This window comes from Haemaphysalis longicornis, unplaced genomic scaffold, assembly GCF_048455015.1.
Source record: "Haemaphysalis longicornis isolate Haplotype H1 unplaced genomic scaffold, Haemaphysalis longicornis Haplotype H1 scaffold_3, whole genome shotgun sequence".
Taxonomy (NCBI): Eukaryota; Metazoa; Arthropoda; class Arachnida; order Ixodida; family Ixodidae; genus Haemaphysalis; species Haemaphysalis longicornis.
Window position 1 is genome coordinate 193,738,306 of NW_027526335.1, and position 18,566 is coordinate 193,756,871.

The 18,566-nt window shown below is 45.5% G+C and overlaps 1 protein-coding gene across 1 annotated transcript in view; it reads right to left on the reverse strand.

Annotated features, from left to right (window-relative positions):
- Nucleotides 1–14,636: 14,636 nt before the first annotated feature.
- Nucleotides 14,637–18,566, reverse strand: part of LOC144175620 (uncharacterized) — a 68,911-nt gene continuing 64,981 nt past the window's right edge. Inside the window, exon 8 of the mRNA XM_077704674.1 lies at nucleotides 14,637–15,379. Within this exon, the coding sequence (XP_077560800.1) occupies nucleotides 14,941–15,379 (439 nt within the window). The 3' untranslated portion in view covers nucleotides 14,637–14,940. The remainder of the gene's footprint in view (nucleotides 15,380–18,566) is intronic.

Consider the following 18,566-nt stretch of genomic DNA (forward strand, 5'->3'; position numbering starts at 1 on the left):
GGTTGAATCACACCGTAATGAGAAATATATCTCATCCGGAATCTATGTTAACTTTTTGCCCTGTCATTGTCACATGAAACCTGATTTCGAATAGTGTCGAATGGTTTGCGGGTATTATGGCAGTTTACAGCGGATTCCTGAGGAGACTCATTCTGCGAAAAACCTTTGTTTCTCTGATTGTTGTTAAGGTCGATGTCCGGTCCAAAAAGGAGGCGTCGCTGTAAAAAGTACATAAAAAGAACCATAATTGATCCGATGGGAGTTGAACCCAGTCTTTATACCGGCAGCCCAATGCGTCACCAGTGGGCGATCACTGTTCGTGGCCAGCCGTAGGACGAAAGCTGTTTTCATTGTTTGTGTTTCTTCCGTCGTGGCATATGCACACTGAGGGAATTACACGGTAATAGGCAGCCTGGACAAGCGACGTTCCCGGTTCCCAGAAACCCCTAAACTCCAAAATGGAAACTTAAAAGCTGTAGAATAGTGCGTGTCCTGTGCTGTAAATCTAAGAAGTGAAAGCGAAGAAACTGACGCATACAAAGCACGGGCAAGAAACCCACGCCAAAAGACAACAAAGTAAAAGTGAAGATACGCAAGTACGCCAGAACTCATTAAGTACGGCCAGGCTTTCGCCTTCCAAAGTTGTAAACGACATAAGAGCCCCGAGAAATTTTTGGGTATTTTGTGCTGAAGTTAGTTAAATTCACGGACGTTTGAACTATTTGTCCATGTTTGATAGCGGTGTTAACAAGATATTGCGTAGTATTTTTCTAGCGAAGCTTGTATTGGCGGACGTGCGGCTTCGGTGGTGATGTAAAACGAAACGCCTAGCGGCAAAGCCAACTTTATCAACGTGCTCTAATGACGATAATGATGAAGCCCTTGATGTGTGTGTCACGTGCCCACTGAAAAGGATGGGCCAGAGATGAAGGGTTGACTGTGCCAACTTTATCCGCGTGCTCTTCGGGTACTTCCAGTGCGACGAGGGTAAGCTGCTCATGGTAGGTTCCGCGGAAGAGCGGGCAGCCGTTCAACAACGTAAACGTTCCAAATAACCCCAAAAACAAATATCTTCAATAACGTATAACAAACACTTCCGTTGGGGTAAAACTCAGAAAAGTGAAATTATTTCGTTTTCGGTTCATTCATGATTTTGTGCTTCATTTCCGTCATTGGGCTTTGATTTTAATAGAACTGTTTTTATTTTCGTTTTGTGGTCATTGCATTTCGATGTAGTTCGGTTTGAGTTTCACTAGGGTAAAGCGTTCTAACACACCCTGTTTCCTGAGTAAAGGGGTTTGTTACTTGCGGATGTTTGCAATACAGCACAAAGAAAACTAAACGAAAACATCACGCCCTGGCCAGCTACTTGAGCATGTAGTTCTCAGTCGACCGCACAAGCAATATCAAAGAACGAGAGTTACTTCGTAATAACCTGGTAGGATTCAGGCATGGGTTATCCACTCAGGATGTTATGCTACAGCTGCAACATCGGATAAATGAAACTCTGAAGCACCCCCCCCCTCTACCCCCTCCGATGTACTGGTAATCATCGGGCTGGATCTCACTAAGGCGTTTGAGTGCTTGAACCATGCGTCTATTCGTAATTATCTGAACAACCTCAATGTCGGGGTCAAAGAATATACCTGCATTGCGGTATTTCTTTCGCAAGGTACCACACAATTAAACATCCAGCGATCAAGTCGACCTACATAAGCCTCGGCAGCAGGGGGACGCCACAAAGCTCCGTGCTCTCCCCCTTCCTTTAAATGTGACCGTACTTAAGATTTCTCCTTTGCTATACCAGGTACGCCTATAACATTACGGTGTGGACGATTGGTAGTAGTGACGGTGATGTACAGGAACTCCTGCAAGCAGCCGCTGATGTTGTGCACACCTACGAACATACTCCAGGGGTTTGTCCTGTGCACATCACAACCCATCAAGGCCGGGCCGGACACCATCATGTGCTCCCGGCATTCAGGTGTTGCTCCAAGGAAACGCCATCCCCAAAGCTGACTGCATTCGAATTTTGTTTCTACGGATCCACGAGAAAGGCTCTAACACAGCAGGCATTCAAGCATTGCCAAATTCGGTTGCTCAGATTAGGAGATCAATCACCCGGATCGCAAACAAACAGCATGGCCTCATAGGGCCCAACCTCCTCCGTGTTGTGCAGATAGTTATTACCAGAAGAATTACGTCGTTCTGTGTCTCACGCTCCGGGAAACAGAAAGACAAAAAAGCATTAGAATTATCTGAAAAGCCACGAAGGCAGCAGCCGGCATCCCTACTAGCGTCGCCACGTACCGGCGTTTAGAGATGGGCATCCATAACACCTTGGAGAAGCTCATTGAGGCCCAGCGTACAGCTCAATACAATCGGCTAGCAGGTACCATCACCGCGAGAACCATCCTGGAATCCTTGCTCATTCCTTCCGTCCATGAATGAAGACCCAAGATCACCTTAGTTCGAAAAATCCGGAAACACATCACTGTGGCACTGATCCCCGCAACGTGCATCTATCACATCACTAGGAGCGCAGACCGGCAAGGGCCATGGCGCTTCACATGGAGATCCACTTTAACCTAGAGGTCTGCTGCGTTGGCACAGCGAGCTACCCTGACCGAGGCGTGGTAAAGGCAGTGGTGGTTGGCCATAAAGGTAATGTGATATCCTGGTGCTCAGTCACCACGTCCCGCCAAGACACAGAAGTGACCGTCATTCTCGTAATCATGGGTACGTGGGCCAGAATTATATTATCGGATTCGAAGGCCACCTCATGCAACTACGCAAGAGGAAGAGTTTCTACGGCAGCGACGTATATATTCTGGACCCCCTCGGAGATAACACCAAGACAAGTCCACCTGATTTCGACACCAGCGCACTCATCCCTCCCGGAAACGAGATGTCATACGAAGCAGCCCGAGGATGCTGCAACCAGTCTGACATCGAGTCCAAGGAGGTGCCGCTTGACGCAGGGGGGGGGGGGGGGCAGAAGGAGGGGATAGGCTCTGGAAGTATGAAGAAAAAAACAACATTATAGGGTAAGTCGTCTGAAACCTGCTAGGAAAATGATCCCTTACAAGAGGATCCTCAGTACGATGACGTAGGCTCCAAATATACACTTTCCCCAACCCCTCCCAATGTCATTGACACTACACAGAAAGATACGAGGACACATGGAAATGGTGCAGACTGTCAACTGATTTATTCACACACATCGTTTGTTCGTGTTATCTATTCACATGCCCACAGTTGGTAACCTTCAAGGAGCAGTCCTCTCTCCCCTCGTTTTTATTCTGGCTCTTCTTAATCTCTCTAACCGCTTAGCTAAAATCCAACACTTTAAACATAGTTTGTATGCCGATGACATCACTCTCTGGTGCGCCAGAGGTATTGATGCACAAATTGAGGATGAGCTTCAGGCAGGCACAGACGTGTTAGTCGAGCAAGTGGCACTCGCCGGTCTTGAGTGCTCGGCCTCTACTAAGTCGGAGCTCATTACCCTCCCTGCCCCTCGCCGGTCATGCTACACGTCTGACATAGCAATAAAAATTCAGAATTATTCCGTTCCAAGTGTCTCTATACTTAAAGTACTGGCATTGATCATACAATGCAACAGAGCCAAAACCCAATACATCTACCCAGCTCACCTCTCATGTCATCAAACTATGTGCCCCATCCGTTGTATAAGAGCTCGGAACAAGGGAATGACCGACTTTGAGCGTCTCCGACTAATTTATGCCTTCGTGATAAGTCGCATTACATACTCTCTCCCATACCTAAATCAGACTAAAAGAGAACTGTATAAAGTAAATTGCTTCATCCGAAAAATAAAAAAACGGCGTTTCTAATCCCTCAAAGCACTTCCACTCCCAAACTGGGACGCCTAGGCATGTATAACACAGCTGAAGAGCTCATGGAAGCCCACTCTGTAATTCACCTTTCCCGCCTTTCTACCACCCATGCAGGCACATCCAACTTAGATTCGCTCGGGCTTCATGCACCGACCTTTACTGACGAGAGAGTATGCATTCCTCCCGACTCACAAAATCTCCTACTTGTTGCACCCGAAGCACAATGTTAAACGCCGGGAACATCGTGCATGCGTGTTCGCCCGTAAATGCCCCATGGGCCCGACCACCGCGTATGTGTCGTCGCTAGGTTTCGCCACCACAATGCTTATGCAGGCACCGCAATCTACGACCGCAAAGCACCCCTTACCAATCACTAACTACCCTAATGCGCTCCCCGGCCACTGCGGAACAGGCGGCCGTTGCACTTGCGGTCGCTCACCGGCCTATCCCAACAATTAGTATTTCTGATTCCAAAACGGTCATTCCAAATTTTTCCCGGGGTAACATTTTCCCGCAGGCTCTCAAAATTCTTCTTCGAAATCCTTCAACCTCCCACGCGGAGCTGATTTCGACTCCAGCCCATGTCGGGCTGGAAGGAAATGAAGCCGCTAACCTTGCAGCTCGAGAGCTAACCGTCCGAGCTGGGTCAAATCGCATCCCTTCCCAAGGAGCCCAATCAGCCCGTGACAGCCTGTTAACTTTCCAGGAAATTGCCTGCCACTACCGCCTCTCTCGCCGGCGCTACCCTCCACCCCACTGGTCGCTCATTCCCTCTCATCTCTTGTGAGGGGCAAAGGGAGGCGGTGTTTCGCCGTTCGGACCCTCAAGTCCAGCAAGGACGTGCTGAACGAGCAGCTCAGGCCATCGGCAACCCCCAAGCGCTGGTCACCATGGTCGTCGTGTTAGCCCAGCTAGTGCTCAAATAGAGTTTCTTTCTCTCTCTCTCTCTCTCTCTAACCCCATCTCCCCAATCCCTTGTGCCGCATCAATAATTACGACCACTGAGGGGCGGGCTGCTCAGCTCTGTCCCCGAAGTTGAAGTTGCGGTCGTCGCCCTGGCGGAAGATGCCGCCAAGAACCACGGGTAAATAGAATGTAGCTCTCATTCACAAACATAATTAAAGTTCTTGCTTGCACGAGAAACCGCATCAAAAGAAAAAATTCATAGGCATTCAATGAATGCTGATGCAATAAATACATTTACTTTCACGTGCGTACAGAGTTCCCATACACAAAGTATACGTATCCCACGTGAAAAGTATACGTAGCCCATGCGCGTGTAGTTTGAAACCTTTTTAGTTACACCAGACTCTGGTTACACGTAAGCGACGCACTCCACGCGTAGGGCGTTTGGATGCACGCGTTTTCCGCCTAAAGCCGCGCGTTACTCCTATCGCCATCTACTAACCGACAATGACACTGCTGTAGCCACTCGTGATCTCGCGAGCCCGTTGCTATAACGACGACAAACGCTACTTCGTAATGCTTAACAGCCGAAAAATCGCTCTTCCATCTGAGAAAAAAAAAGCTGTTTATCGATTCAAACGTTAGGTGAGCGTAAGAATCGGTAAAATGAAGGCGAAATCAACAGCCTAAACACGATATCGCACGGAGGAATTAGCGGCAAAGCTGGTTTCGTTGCGAAGCGGGAGGGTAAGGCGCCGCCCTTGTTCGGCTACTCTACGTACAGAAGAAACGTAACCACCGCAACGTAAGAATTCGAATCGGATGTGCTTCCGTGAGACTTACGTAGGCCCTTTGCGTTCTGAGCATGCGCACGGGTTACCCGTAAAAGTTCCACGTGCGTGGAGCTTCTACGTACGTCAAACTAAAACTGTGTAATATTACAGTATGAGCGGAAACACGTCCTGAGTACATATTCGTAACTAGTACAGTCCCTAGCAAGTGTTCAATCTCGATGTTGGAGGCGCGAGTCCCTAGCAATTGTTTTATCTTGATGTTTAAGGCGCACAGACGAACCCATTTTCGACACTACTTTGGCATTGTTGAGGAGCCGTTTCACCGAAGTGCTTCCGGGTACTGCTGTGTTGCACTTGGGGAAAAATCCCGGGCCATCTTCACTAAACCTGTGGAGGGGAGAAGCATGCCGTGTGTAAATGTATTGTGGGCGCTTGGCGTTTTTGCCCGCGTAGACGAAACCATTGAGGAGTAGAGGTATGCAAAATTGCTGCAAGGCTCGTATCTTTGAAGCACGAACCGTTGTAGCGCGAGGCTTTGGAAAACGAGTGTCCCGGTGTGTTCTTCTAGTACGTGTTTTTGCCCACAGATATGAAATGTTCTACCGCGAAGCATTGAAAAAGGAGTGCACGGAGATAAAACGTTTTAGCGCGAGGCGTTGGAAAAGGAGTGCCCCGGTGTGTTCTTTTTGTACGCGTTACGTGGTAAGGCGAAGTGTGAAAAAACGAGTGTCCCGATGCTCTAGCATTGTGACTACAATACACTACGACGACATCAGGCGACGACAGCCCGAGCCCCTAAGGGGCTTTGCCCATAAAAGTTGGTTCAGTTGCTCGAAGTTCTTAATCTACGATAGCGAGTAGTCAACTGGTACCAGCAGGTACCACGACAGCTCATCCTGTGCCCCAAACGAGAAGGAATCTTCGGGCGCGGACGAGATGGCATAATCTGCGCTGGCTCGTTTGGTCACCGCATCAGCTCCCTTTACGTCGAGGGTCACCTGGTCTCACATAGGACTGTCTCGGATCCGTGACGGCTTAAACACTGCGATTAAGCAAGTGGCTTCAATGAGATCGCGCTATCCTTAGAAGTGTCAAAACCTGTAATCCGGAAAAAGTCATTAGAAAAGCGGCATATTCCATCCCACATGCTCACATCTATTGCCTTTTTCAGATCATGGTGAGATTGGCACCTTTTTCAATTCAATTCAATTCAGCTTATTCAGCATTCTTTTTACATTCAAAAAAAGAAATGCCAGGACAGAAACAATAAGCCACAGAAGTAGCTTGACGGGGTTTCTACCCCACAATTGTCATCGGAAACAACGAGAGAAAGACTCATCATACACTTTCGTAACATACACGTAACACAGACCTAAAACACGATACATTATTGGTTTATCCTAAAAACAAGCTTGATATGCGGGTATTTATACAGGTATGAAGCAAGAACAAAAATACAATCGAAAACAAAACGGGGCATACATATAAACACGTGCTACAAACATGAGCAAATAAACAGTTACATACACGTCGGCATATTATATATGTACGAGTGTCGGCAATTTAGGACACAGTCAATGAGAAGTTGGTAAACAATTCTTTCTACTTACGCTTAGAACGAGTATTCGTATTAACGTGCGTGTTTTCTAGGCCGTTTAAAAAACTTGGCATAGCATACTTTATTCTGTGCATGCATGGTTTGTTCTGCAAAAGGGTACAAGCCAATTCTCTTTTTGTCTCATATCATAACGCAGTTGTGCGGGTCTCCGGAGATTGCATAGTTTAAAGAAGCAATTGCTAAGATTTCGGTAATTGTTATATTTTGTACATAAATTGTATCTATACATTTGCGTGACAGGAATAAGATTAAAGGCGGCAAACAGCTCTTTCGTATGGTCCCTATATGCAACGTTCGCAATATGTAGAATTCCTCTTTTCTGTAATAAAAACAACCTGTGAATATGTGTTTCAGGTGCATTCCCCCAAACAAGGTAGCAAATAACCTAATTGTCAAGATAAAATTGCGTTGTAAATGCAAAACTTAACTTTCGGTGGCATTATCTGCCTGAACCTGGAAAGTACGCCAGAAGTCCTAGCCAGGTTTCTAGCAATACGTTCCAAGTGTGCATCCCAAATTAAATTTTGAGTAAAAATTACCCCTAAAGTCTTCCTTTCCGTTGAAAGTTCAGTATTCTCAGATCCAAATTTTATTTCCTCGTTACGACCGATTATCTCTTGCACAGGGGAAAACAATATTGCCTTCGTTTTCTTAGCGTTAATATGGAGCGAGTTTTACATGCTCCACGAAAGAATCTTACGTAAAGCTATGTTAGCTGAATTCGCGAGTTCGGTAATACTGTCTGACTGAAAATAAAGGCTAGTGTCGTCTGCGTATGCTATATATTGAGCGTGTTCATCGATTCCTGTTATGTAATTTATGTAAATATTGAACAGAACACGCCCCAATATACTATCCTGTGGCACCCCTGCTCTCAAATTTAGTATAGACGATCGCTTCTTGGTTAGCAATACGCATTGTGTTCGATATTTTAAGTACGATTTAATTAGATCTAGTGTGACGCCTCGGAAACCGTAAAGCTCCAGCCTACAAAATAAAGGTTGGTGATTTATACGGTCGAACGCTTTTGACAAATTAATGAAAACACCTAACGTCAGATTTTATTTTTCAAATTCGTTCAGTATCAATTATTTTTTCGTAAGTAATGCAAGTTCTGTTGACATTCCATTGCGGAAACCAAATTGTTGTGGCGATGTGGTGGCGAACTTTTGTCAAAAGGACGTTATTGTTCTGCATGTAACTTTTTCTAGTCCCTTAGATATTACAGGGAGTATAGAGACAGGCCGATAATTTGAAAATTCGTTCCTGTCGCCTGACTTGAACAGAACACTGATCTTTGCAAGCTGCATGTTTTGCGGAAATTGTCGTGTGGATAAGCAAAGGTTGAAGATGTGCGAGAAGACCGGCACAAAAAAGATCAATAATAAATTCGATTGATTTTATTTGAAGTTCATCAATGTCTCTTGCGTTAGTATTTTTTGGGGACATGAAGGTTGGGTAAATTTCACACAGGGTTATGGCCTCAAACAAAGCCGTGTTTCCATTCCGTGGGCCCAAAGTACTCTTGTCTATGTCGCCACAAACGTTTGAAACCCCTGACACCAAATTTGTGAGATAGTTGTTGAACTTGTCCGCTAGTTCGTTTCAAAAAATTGTTTTATTTTCTATCGTTATGTGGATATCGTCGTGTTAAGAGGTACCATTGTTTAAGAGCTGATTGATCTCGCACCACACTATGTCACTTCCAAATTTAGAGCCACTGAACAAGCGCTCAAATAATGCATCTTTAGCATTACGCAGACATTTTGTAACATAGCCCCTGTACTTTTTACATGCGGTAGAATCGCTGGGGTTCTTAGTTTTAAGAACCTACAAAACGAGTCACTTTTTTGTATCATTTTACGGCAGTCATTGGTAAGCCATGGTTTCCGTATCTTTTTTGACGTTTTAATCGTTTTCTACCTAAAGCAATTATGGAAAGTTTTTTTCAGTATATCTATGAACATGTCATAGGAAGTATCAGAGCTAGTTCATTGGAATACAGGGCGCCAGTCACTAAATTCAATTTGATTTCAGACGGCAGCTAGAGTTTTTGAAGTGATATCTTGTACACTGTGTGACTGAGGAGAACGTGTATAACTTACGTACGTTACAGAATGCTTGTAGAACATGTAAATCGGAAGGTCATCACTTAGATCGGTAATAATTGCGCCAGATATTTTGCATTTAGTCGGGTTGTTTGTATCAAATCAATCTAGAAGGCTTCCAGAGTATCCGCTTATGCGCGTAGCTTCTTTTATTTAATTTTCGCAGAAGAACTATTTCAGGCAAAGCTCAAATTCACGGGTTGTGGCTGTGTTCTTGAGTAGGTTGACATTGAAGTCCCCATGTATATTAACATCGAGGTTTTAAGAGCTTACGTGACTGAGTTTCTTTTCGAAAAAGTCAATAAACTTACCAATTTTCTGGTAAGGTGGACGGTAAATGTTAACAAACAGATAATTCTTGTATGCTAGTGTTAGAACTTTGACGTCAGGTGTTACGAATGAAAAGTCTATGACAATTCTACAAGTAATTTCTTCAGACACCAACTAAAGCACACCACTACCACCACGATTTCCGTTGTTAAAAAATAGGTTCGGTAGCCTGGAAGTCTTAGCACTACCTCTTCACACGGGTACCACGTCTCCGTTATCATTATCACTGGAAATGGGAAGCATATTTCACTGAAGAGCGTCGTTAATGCGTCACATATATTTCGTGAACACTGCGCATTGCACTGTAGAAACGCTAAATATCTACCATCGAGAGGTTGCGTAATATCTTTACGGACTGGCATCGTAGAAAAACATTGACTGTGGGTGTACTGTTGATTACATTGCGCTAAATGGCGGGAACGGCACTGCGAATCTTGGCCAGGTCAGTTTCGCAAGTAATTGGGATGGCGCGTGACTTTTCCGCAGGCCGGGCATATACTTTTCCACCGGCTGCTCATGCGTAGCACGACTTCACTTCCCGATTCCTTGCAATAGTCATGCCGAGCAGTTTCTTTAGTTGTGGGCAAAGATGTTCGTTGACATACACAGGTCGTTTTACGGCATGCCTAAGTTCATCGGTTGCGAACCTAATTTTTCTTGCTTTCAACATGACTGCATCCCCTTTGGTCTGGTGTTTGAAGACTATTACAATGTTCTGTTCCGAACCATCACCTTTATTTGCGTTAGTAGAATTTTGCCGTGTAGGAACTCGGTGACAAACCTTTATATCGTCAGCCTTGATGGATTCCTCTAGAGCAGCCCCGACCTTGGCAAGCACGTCAAGATTTTCATGCGTCTCGTGTGGAATTCCCTTGATTTTCGCGTTTTTCTTCCTAGAATATTGTTCTTCAGCTGTAATACGCATGTTGCCTTCGCGTACCATGCGTCTCAAGTATTAAGGTTCCTGCTCATTTTTTCTTGAGAGTCTTTCAGTACCACATTTTCCGTTTTTGCATCAAGACATCCCTTCTTGAGCTTATCGTACTCGTACACTTAAAATTCAACGCTGTTTTTCAGTTACCTTATCTCCTTCCGCAACTCTAGTTTAAGGTTATTGATTTCGCTCGCCATAGTGAAGACTAACACAAACGCAGCAATTTAGACAGCAATTTCACAACACTTTGGCAGCAAAGGCAGCGAAGAACGAAAGGAAACAAATGAGAAAATGCCAACGTGGGGATTAAGCAGAGCAATTAATCCTTTGCACTGCTCGCTCACTTCCTCCGCTGCCAAGTGATCACGGAAGCGCCTTCGTCGACCTTTTGAGGAGGTCCGAACTGCAGCATCAGGCCACGCGGTCCAGGGGGGCGGGTCGTAGTGCAGTCGGTGCAACTGCACTTGCACCTAGCGGTCTGCTGCCGCTAAAAGCCTGCCCGGGCACGCCTGTGGATTAACCAGAGCAGTTAATCCTTTGTACTGCTCGCTCGCTGCCTCCACTGCTAGAGGGCCGCAATATGTCAGTCTGTTCTTCACTTCGTAGTTGGTTCGCTTCTTGACTGCGGTCGGGGTAGGAAGCAGGCAACCAATGGCCATGCGTTCCTGTTGCGCAAGTACGTCCAACGCACAAGAGAGTCGCTTCATGACGTGATCATGGTGGCGTATCCACGTCTGTTCTTAAGTGGATTTCACGTTCCACTCTTAAAGCCGAAGCCTAAGCATTTTCCAAGTTTTTAGTGTTCATGGTTGTACAGAAGAAGAGGTCGCTGTGGAAGACGCATCAAAGCTGCGCCGAAACACCTTTGTCATTGGCGTATGCAGCCGCTGTAAATTGACAAGACCGGCCGCACCCGGTGCATCCTGCCCGACAGGCTCTGGGCCGCTGATGAAATATTGTTCTGCCTTTGTCCTTCGAGAAAGCAGGTTCCGCGGAAAGGCGAGCACATGGTGCAGCTTATAGGAAGAGAAACACAGCCCCGGCAAGTGGCGTTTCGTACTAGCTTTAGCGCCCTAAAGCCTTGGCATCAACAAACAGCCAAATCCAAGCGATGGAACGCTTACAGAAAGAACACCGTGCCCTCTGCCGTTCATTTGTAAACCTGGCGTGTTAGTGTTACAGTTCCACTGACGCCTTAACGGAACGGTGGCGTTCCTCCATTCCTCCCACCAAAAAAACGAATTTCCGGAAAGCCGTGCCGTAAAACACTGGTTCAAAGCAGCCGCGGTGGGTGTTGCCCATATGGAAGTGAAAACGGCCTTGTGTTCAGATTTCGCTGCACGTAAAGATTTCTAGGTAATGAAAATAATTTCGAAGCCCTCCACTTTGGAGAGCCAAATATCCCAGGTGTAGCTTTAGTGCGCTAAACCATGTACTATAAAATGTTTCCCGCTTTCTTGTCCCTTGAAGAACAGCGAAAGCTATGGGCGGCAAGGAACGGCACTGCATTACTTTCGCGTCTCCACAAAATAGGCTTAATGCTTGTTTCTTTGGCTGCGATTTTTAAAAGCAGTTTGTGACGGTTTTATTTCTGCCAGTGTGAGAAAGCCGGCGAAAAGCCATAACCAAGTGCGAACACGAAAATATGATACAGAACACACAAAGCGGAAAAATAGTGTTTGTGTAGCTCAAATAATGGCCCGCTGTTAATATAATTGTAAAGCCACATATCACAATTTTGTTATTGTAAGAAAGCTACGCGTCAATTTGACATGACTGGGAAAAAATCGCGCTATTAGTGTGTTCCGGTTTACATTTCCGTGTTCGCGTTTCATTTTCCATGACTGTACCTAGAGTTACAAATAATACCCACGGTGACAACACAAAAATGTTTTGCAATTTTTTTCTTATTTGTTTTTTGAGCGCCGAGACTAATATTTGGCTTTTTTTGGTGACCACGCTTTGTAAGCGCAGGAAGTTAGTTAAATGTGTTCTAAGGTCGCTTGCAATTTCCTTAAAAGTTAAAAAGAGTGTTGAAGCACACCTTAAATTAAGCAGTTGATTTTCGGTTATTACCACTTTTATGGCTGCTCACGAGCCAATATTTTGGCTTTTGAAGACGCTTTTCCGCGACTTTGCTGATACATTTGGTCTCTTACACCCCAGCAAAATCCGAGTATCAATGCGCACTAAAAGCATTGCCACTGTTATCCCCCGATCGCATCTTTCGATGGCACTGTAGCGTATCTCTTTATACTGAAGGCTACGTGACCGTGATTCAGGACGTTGGTCCTCAAATATATTCCAAGCATCCAAGAGACAATGTAGACATCTTACTGGCATCTGTCGAAGCTCTTCCGATCCTGCTAACTTTCCTCGGACATTTAGCGAAGTTTTATTGGCTGTATTGAGAGTAGAGGGTGTTCGCTACCAGAAATAATTGAGATCCTCAGCCGATGGCGCGATTCCTGTCGTCGACTACCTCATTTTATTTATTTATTTATTTATTTATTTATTTATTTATTTATTTATTTATTTATTTATTTATTTATTTATTTATTTATTTATTTATTTATTTACCAACCGCGCCAATATCCAACCGCGCCATCGTCTACCCTCCTACAACTCGAAGCGATATTACTGGCTGTCCGACAACTTCAAATTTCTCACTGGCCTACCAACCAGCCTCATGCAACTATCTTCACAGCCAGCCAGGAGGCATTCCGCGCATTGCTCCGGGTGCCTTATCAGAATTCTATCTGTGCGTCCATCAAGATGCTTGCCCGAAGGCTACATTGTACAACAGGACTACAAATTCGGGTAGACTGGGTGCCAGGGCACTGCGTTAACTCCACCAAGGAGGCCGCGCGCGCCCTGGCGAGCGATGTCCTTTCCACCCGCTCCCACCCAGTTTTTCCTCATCCCGACCCCAACTTGGACCCTTTTGAAGCCCGTGCCACCTACCAGCGATGTTCTAGAGCTCGACTCCGCAACCACATCTCTGCCAATGACTACCCGTTACCTACAGGACTGCCACGTGGCCTTCAGGTTCTCATCCACAAGGCTCTTGCTAGGGCGGCGCTTACAGAGGACATCCTTTTCAAGTGGCGTTCTTACATACCAAAAAATGGGCGGCCACCCGTTCTCCCTGGCGCTACCGCAAACAATTCACCTCCGCCGGCCATGACACCACCCACGTGCGTCACGTGCTCTTTAATAGCCACACCGACCATTGAACATCTCCTTTGGACGTGTCCGGGTCTGCACGCGGAGCGCACGTCTTGCAAACACAGCAGCGTTACGTGTTTGACGGACTGGCTCTACCCACCCGCAGCCACAGCCAAGCAGGTGTTTGCCTCCTTGTGGGACTTCGCTCTCGCTACTGGCGTTCATATGAGAATGTAAAGTTTTCCCGAACTCACACCATCCTCCCCACCCGCCCCCACATAGGCCGAGTCTCCATCCTTGTGTCAATAAAGCTTCATTTATTTATTTATTTATTTATTTATTTATTTAGTTATTTAGAAAGTACTGCAGGCCAAGAATGGCCCAGGCAGGAGTGGGGGTGGTACAATACAAGAAACATGACAAAAAAAAAGAAAACAATACAGGGGAGGCACAAACTAACAGGCACATATGCAACATATTATGGTACAATATCAAAGTCACATTTCACAAAAACTTTCAATACACCGTAAATTTTCTAAAGAAGCATGTCCGTACCAAGTTACTTTGGATTATTAATTACTCTATCTAGAGGTGCAAACAATATCCATGGTACGAAGAAGAGAAAATGTTAACATAGGTTAACTACCTCCGAGCGCCATGTTTAGACTTCACCCAGAATTTGCTTCCTTTAATTTAACCCCTTCAGGAACTGCGAATACGCAAGCAGGTACATGGGCAGTTATTTTTCTTATTTAGGGAAGGAAAAGACTATTACTAAAAATGATTCTTTACGATACGTAAGGTCCTTATAATGCCAAAAAACGCGCGAGAAGTCAGTTTTTTTATTACTCTGAATCCTTATTCGTCATATTTAGAAAAAGGTCTTGATCGCTATTTCTGGAATCCAGCAGAATTTTTTGTCGCCCAATGAATATTTTGTAGCACAATATATCATGTGACGGGAAACAGGGGTTCCAATACTCTCACTGTACTTTTCACACCTGTAAACTTCCCTTCCCGCAAATTTTTTTTTCTCTTGCATTCAATATTCACTTACCTAACATCTCTTTTTATTGTAACCATACAATTATTGACTGAATACGTTATCTAGTAGTGGCTCAATCAACCTGGGCACTGCTGCAAAAAGAGTCCCGAGTTCCATTCCCCCCGCGTCAGCAGCTTTATACGCTTTAGCACAACGATCTGTGAACATCAGGACAAGCTAAACCGCCATCATAGCAGCTTTCATAGCGGCATTCCCCTCAATCGAGACCCCATGGAGTCCGTTAGTGGATTTAAATATGGCAGAATTCTGCTTTCTCGCGATTTCCGCGATCTTGCTCAGGAGCGGTGCCCGGGGGCCGCAGTGGGAGTCAATGTCGTCTCCTTCCACATCGTATGCAGCCACGCAGAGGGCGCCTTTTGTTAGCGCCGAAACAGCCCGGGCTTTTTGTTCGAGTGTCTCGGCATCGTCAAAGGAGCAGCGGTACTTCTGGCCGCTGATGTCGCCGACGTTGACGAGCTTTGACAGGCTCTTGTCGCTCTTCTGAGGCCGGTTATGCGGCTCGCCATATTGAATCTTCTCGCACAGCTTCGAGTACGGCATCACCGTCCTGCGATGGAAACAACCAAGTAAAGAGAGATGTTCGGAGACACGACGACTATGGAGGTGAGAACCCAATGGAGGCGTGTTTTGCTGTCGCCAAAAAAATCATCTACTTCATCTTGCACGTATCTTTCTACGCAAGGTGAATGCGACGGAGATCAACTAGTGGGCGAAACACAAATGGGAGGACACCTTGCCAAGTTCTATAAAATTGTTGGTGTGATTAGTCATACACTAACCTAGTGTTGTCTTATTAGAACAAATGCATAGGCGCACTAATATTCGAAACACCACTGGTCGCACTCGGCAACTTGTCCTTGAATGGGGCGTGCCCGTAAACCTTCCCAAGCGAGGCGCTGCCCGAGGTGTAGCACAATATCTGGCACTTTGAAAGAAATTTCATACGGGGACACGTATACTAGACGTTGTTGATCAATACGTGACAATACTAAAATCATAAAAAGCCCTAGGAGGCCGCCTTTTTCAGCCCCAAGCGGAGTGATGTGAGGAGATATTTTGAGCATTCTTTTTAAATTTCTTAATGGGCTAAAGGTTACCGTTCCTCAGGTATAACACTAAAGAACTTCAGTTTGTAAAGGAAATACCTATGCACTGGAATGAGATGTAGGGTTCCGGTTGAAATACACACTCAGGAAGATGTGGAGAAGGCTTCAGATGCACCTTTGATTGTGGCACGCGATGGCGTTATCCTACTCGGCGATTAGAAATATCCTGTAGTGCGAGGGATCCAGACACAGGACAGCGCGTCCATCACACGTGCACGATACGTAGTACCAGCAGTGCCAGTTTATTTAACACTGGCCTCAGGGGTGCATAAAAAAAATTAGCAGTAGCTCATCTCGGCTATGCCAGGATATATGTAGAGTGCGCTAAGATTGAGCTGGTTTTTTTAAGGTTTCCTGGTTGTCTAGGTTTAGCTGATTATCATGCTTACTGCTGCTAAAATGATTTCAAATCCATTCCAATCGAATCCAGTCCAGTCCAGTGACGGCGGCGGTGGCTCTGGCGCTCCAGCTGTGCGCCGTGAGACGTCACTGCTCCTCGCGCATGCGCAGCATGGCTCTCCTGGAGCCAAGCGAAACTGCTCAACCTCCGCCGTGTAGCTGTACTGGAAAAACTTGCTAAAGTGTTCTCGGAATGCTTAGGGACTTTAAAAGTGCCCATAGCTTGGAACACGCCAACATAGTTCTGATTCTAAGAAGGGAGAGAACAAAAACATTAAGAACTACAGAACCATCAGCCTACTCTCAGTTGTGTACGCGCTGTCTGCCAGGGTAATAGCTAAACGCCAAACCGACTGCCTGGATTTTCAAAAGCCCTGATAACAGGCCAGGCTCAGAGAAGGATACTCCGCAATGGATCACTTTTATATCTACAATTTCGTAACAGAAAAATCTGCAGAGTATAATAAACATCCTTACATTACATTTATAGGTTATGAAAACACATTGGATTCAATGGACACCGGAGCAGTGTTGTAAGCGTTAAATGACCAACTAAGAGAAGAGACTTATATAAGATTCCTATACGATATATGAGAAAAGTGCTGCTAGGATAATCCATCACAATCAAAGCGAAAATGTCACGATCCAAACATCAGTGAATCGGCAGAACAACTCCAAGAAATGAGCATCGCCAATCAGAAAGATTCGCAGTGGCGTTGAAAGTAATTATGAATAAATCAAAAGCTTTGACAAACAAGCACACTGAAAGCGCCTTGTTCAGCACACTTCGTGAGACACTAGAACAAGTAGAATAATAACCTCGGACAGGTGGTCAGTGCTGATACCAATCACAAGAAATAAATCGGGGGCAGAATATGAATGGATTGGGGCGCACTCTGCAAGCACAAACATAGAATTAAAATTAAGCTATTTCTATCACGAACACGAAAAGTATTCAACCAGTGCGTTCTACCGGTGATGACAGACGCAGAGGAAACTGGGCGCCTCACTAACGAACTGGCAAGCAAACTTCGGCCGGCGCAACGAGCCACGGAGCGAATATCGATAGCAGTAACGTTTAGACAGAGGAAAGGAGCATTCTGTGAGGGAGAAAACTCGAGCAGAAGATATCATAGTTCGAAATAGGAAAAAGAAATCGACTTGTGCTGGCCATGTAATGAGTGGAAATAATAACGGGTGGACCATGAGAGAAATATGATGGTTTCGACAGGCGGGACTACAAGAAGGGGAAGGCCATTAACACGGTGGAGAGAATAGGAAAATTTGGAGACCAGGAGTGGACGGGAAACGCAGTACAGGAGCGTGTGGAGGGCGATGGCAGATGCATTCATCCAGCAGTGGACCTAAATAGGCTGTGGATGATGATGATTGGTGATGTGGACTATTGCCGTTTGGTGTTCAGTCAAACGTTACTATTAGCTGTTAGATTTCTCTACTGTCTTTCCTCGTTATGGTGTGTCGGACGGCAAATGAGGCATACCCTTGAGAGGCATTCCCTCGATGAGGTTAGTTTCGATTTCGCTGAGTAGGTTTTTGCGGTATGATGCTTTCGGACAACCTGTGTGTTTGCCTGGTGTGTCTGTGGTTGGGAGCCATCAATGTCAGTTTGGTCGTTTAGGCTACAAGATTCTTAACAACTCCTATGAGGATGGCGCCCGATTTTGGTGTTTTACCTTTGTAGTATTTGCCAATGGTGGCTTCGATTATCTTGTTCCTAAAAATGGGGATTTGATGGTTACGCGTGATTTTTCGAAAGTCGAATGCATGATGAGAAAACATTGAACGTTATCTGAGCTTTAGAATGCCATGTTGGGTACCTGGATTTAAACTGTTATCAGGGATGGCTCTTTTCATAGCCTGATCCCTTGTGAAGTGTTTAAAACTGGCATAAAAATAATTTGAAGCAGAGGAGGCGTATTGGTGTCGACTGCGCCTCACCTGAAACCGAGAAGTGTACCGTTGCTCCCTGCCTGGCAGAAAGAAGTAAACATTCCGAGCCGCCGCTCAAATAAAACGTCATAAGATACCGTTTAAGGCTACTGTTTCTTCATCTTTTAAATACTCAGAACGCTTAGAAGAAGATAAAGTGTGGGGGGTCGGGGTACTCGGTGTCGTTACTTTCCGTCATGATAAATTCTTGACGTGCCTCCGGAACAGGCAGTTTACAGCAGAAGCTTCGCTCGTTCGCAGCGTGAAACTATGTTACAAAACTTGGCCATGCAACAATAAACGACTCCAGTCTATCACGTCAGCTTT